Source organism: Chiloscyllium plagiosum, chromosome 39, assembly GCF_004010195.1.
Source record: "Chiloscyllium plagiosum isolate BGI_BamShark_2017 chromosome 39, ASM401019v2, whole genome shotgun sequence".
NCBI lineage: Eukaryota > Metazoa > Chordata > Chondrichthyes > Orectolobiformes > Hemiscylliidae > Chiloscyllium > Chiloscyllium plagiosum.
In genome coordinates this window covers 12,168,493-12,171,329 of record NC_057748.1, presented here as the reverse complement: position 1 = coordinate 12,171,329, position 2,837 = coordinate 12,168,493, and the positions used below count along the sequence as shown (strand labels likewise).

The window sequence follows — 2,837 nt, the reverse complement described above, 5'->3', positions numbered from 1 at the left end:
CAGGCGTCGGGTGGTGAGGGAGCGGCGGTGGAGGAGGCCCAGGACCTGCATGTCCTCGGCAGAGTGGGAGGGGGAGTTGAAATGTTGGACCACAGGGCGGTAGGGTTGATTGTTGCGGGTGTCCCGGAGATGTTCCCTAAAGCGCTCTGGTAGGAGGCGTCCAGTCTCCCCAGTGTAGAGGAGACCTCCATCCCCACCCCCATTCACCTATTGTACTCTATGCTACTTTCTCCCCACCCCACCCCTCTCTCATTTATCTCTCCACTCTGCAGATACACTGCCTCTATTCCTGATGAAGGGCTTTTGTCCGAAACGTCGATTTTCCTTCTCCTGCTGTGCTTTTCCAGCACCACTTAATCTAGATTTTATGTTCCACTTAAGCCTCCTCCTCTATCCCTCTCTCATTCATATGGTTGTCTAGTCTCCCCTTAATACACCTATAATATTCTCTTCAATCACTCACAGTGGTAGTAAGTTCCACGTTCCTACAACACTTTGGGTAGAGCAGTTTCTCCTGAATCCCTCACTGGATTTATTGGTGACCATCGTATATCAATGGCTTTCAACTGAGCTTGTTCTCAAAAGAGAATTCTGTTTCATTAAAAACCTTGAATTATTTTAAAGATCTCTTTTATGTAACCTATCTGTCTTTGCTCTAAATAGACTCAACCTAACAATCCTTTCCTAATATTCATGCAAATCTGGTTTTATTCTTATAAAACTTCTCTGCACCCTCTCTGATACCTTTGTATTCTTCTTATAATATGATGTCCAAAACAGTATGTGGTCTCACCGTGATCTAACCAAGTTCTGGATCGGTGGTGCTGGAAGAGCACAGCAATTCAGGCAGCATCCGACAAGCAGCAAAATCGCCGTTTTGGGCAAAAGCCCTTCATCTGATCTAACCAAGGCCTAATGCAACTTAGTAACAACCTTGTCCATTTTTCCACCCTATCCATTGGAAATGATGTTGAACTTCCTTGATTTAAATAGCCACACTAATTTGTGGTGATTGACTCATTTGTACTGAGACCCTATATAGACTTGCACCATTCAAATATTGTGAAATTCACAGTCTTCCTATCAAAATATCCTTACCCTTTGTTATGTGCTGAATGTAATTTGTCAATGGTTTGCCTTTTCCTTAGGTTCATCAATATCCTGTTGTAGCTTGTTACAATCCTCCTCAGTATTGGTTATCTGGCCAACTGCTGGGCTGTCAAGACCTAAGGTAGCACAGAATAATAAACAACATCTTACGATCCAACCTGTTGGAATGGATGTCCAGGCATAGTGGTAGAAATAAGAGATCATGCAATCAAGAAAGCACCCATGCAAGAAATAAGTTGAGGCAGTGATTAGGTATTCTAGTTCCATGAACAAAGATGGCCCAAACGACTTTACATACTTGTAAGTATCTTTCGGTTTTGTAAAATGAAGTGGTGACTATACATGTAGCAAGAACCCTCAAGCGGCAATGAGATGATGGATTTGATAATGTGATTTCTTTCAGTAATAATTGATTCTATGGAAGAATATTACTTGAGACACCCAGTCACAGGTTTGTGAACAACTTTTGCTGAATATTGACAAGCTTATCCTGAGTTCAGGCTTGTGCGTTCCTCCCATGCTCCCAGGGTCTGAAAATATAATCTGGGTTGACATGACATTGAAAACGTGGTCGTTCGATGAGGTGGATAACGTGACATTGTCGAAAGTGCTGTCTTTCAGATCAGTCTTTAACCCAAAGCCATTGTCTGTCTGCTCAGGTGAATGCAAGAGTCTTCACGGTACTATTTGAAGAGTAAAGGATGCTTCTGAGTCAATATGTACCCTACAATTAATATCTAACTGTCAAGAACAAAGAATAAACCAATTGACATTCCAAGTGGACAAAGTGCCTCCATAGTACTTGTCCCATTGTCATTGAGAGAAAAGCAAATCTACAACCTTTAAGGACAAAGATTAGTAATGTAAATATAAAGTCTCATTTAAGTGGAAGGAAAAGCTATAAACACATCAATGGGATTTCTGTATGCCCGAGACAATCTTCCCTCTTGAGTTACCAGAGGACTCTTTGAAATTAGAATCTACCGCCTTAAATCCGACCAATCAGAACCTGTGTCCTTTAGCTTGGACACCGCCTTTGCTTGCGTGACGTAACGGCACCAGGTCGTCCAATGAGCGCCGTCGTCCCGCGCAGAGTGTGAGCGGATTGGATGCTACGCCACGCAAAGCAACCGATGCGAAGGGACGTCTCATACGGGTAGGTGGACTCTGATTGGACGTTGAGACGAACCAATGGAAATGGAGAGTTGTGAAAGGACCGCCATGGGATTGGACGCTGCCCACAGGCGACAGCGTCGGGGTAGCCAATCGGAAATGTCAATAATAAAGATTCGAATTTAACGGTCGCTGGGGTCTGGTCCAATCAAAGGGCGCGCGGATTATTTTGAACGTTGGAGGCTCGCGGCTGCGGCTGGATCTTTCAGGAACGTCCCGGTGTTTTGTTGCTGTTGACCCTTCCACCGGCCCGCCGTCATGGAGCTGGGGCACAACCGCTTCAGCGAGCGCTACAAGGCGGCGGCGACGCGGGGAGTGGAGGCGCTCAGGGTGAAGCAGGCCCAGAGCCGAGCCCGCAGCCAGAAGGAGAACCGCGACCGGCAGCTCTTCGACGCCCTCCCGCTGCTGGCCCTGCAGGAGGAAGGGGAGGCCGAGGAGCCTCGGCCGCCCCGTGAGTGTCCGGAGGCCGCACCGAAGGAGGAGATTGGGGGCGGTGTAGTGGAGCGAGGAGGGGTGGGGGCTGGTGGAGAATGATTGGGATTGGGAAGTGGAAA

The 2,837-nt window shown here is 46.8% G+C and overlaps 1 protein-coding gene across 1 annotated transcript in view; it reads left to right on the top strand.

Annotated features, from left to right (window-relative positions):
- Positions 1 to 2,541: 2,541 nt before the first annotated feature.
- dlgap5 (discs, large (Drosophila) homolog-associated protein 5) overlaps positions 2,542 to 2,837 on the top strand; it is a 34,559-nt gene continuing 34,263 nt past the window's right edge. The window contains exon 1 of the mRNA XM_043679313.1: positions 2,542 to 2,734. Coding sequence (XP_043535248.1) covers positions 2,542 to 2,734 — 193 coding nt within the window. The remainder of the gene's footprint in view (positions 2,735 to 2,837) is intronic.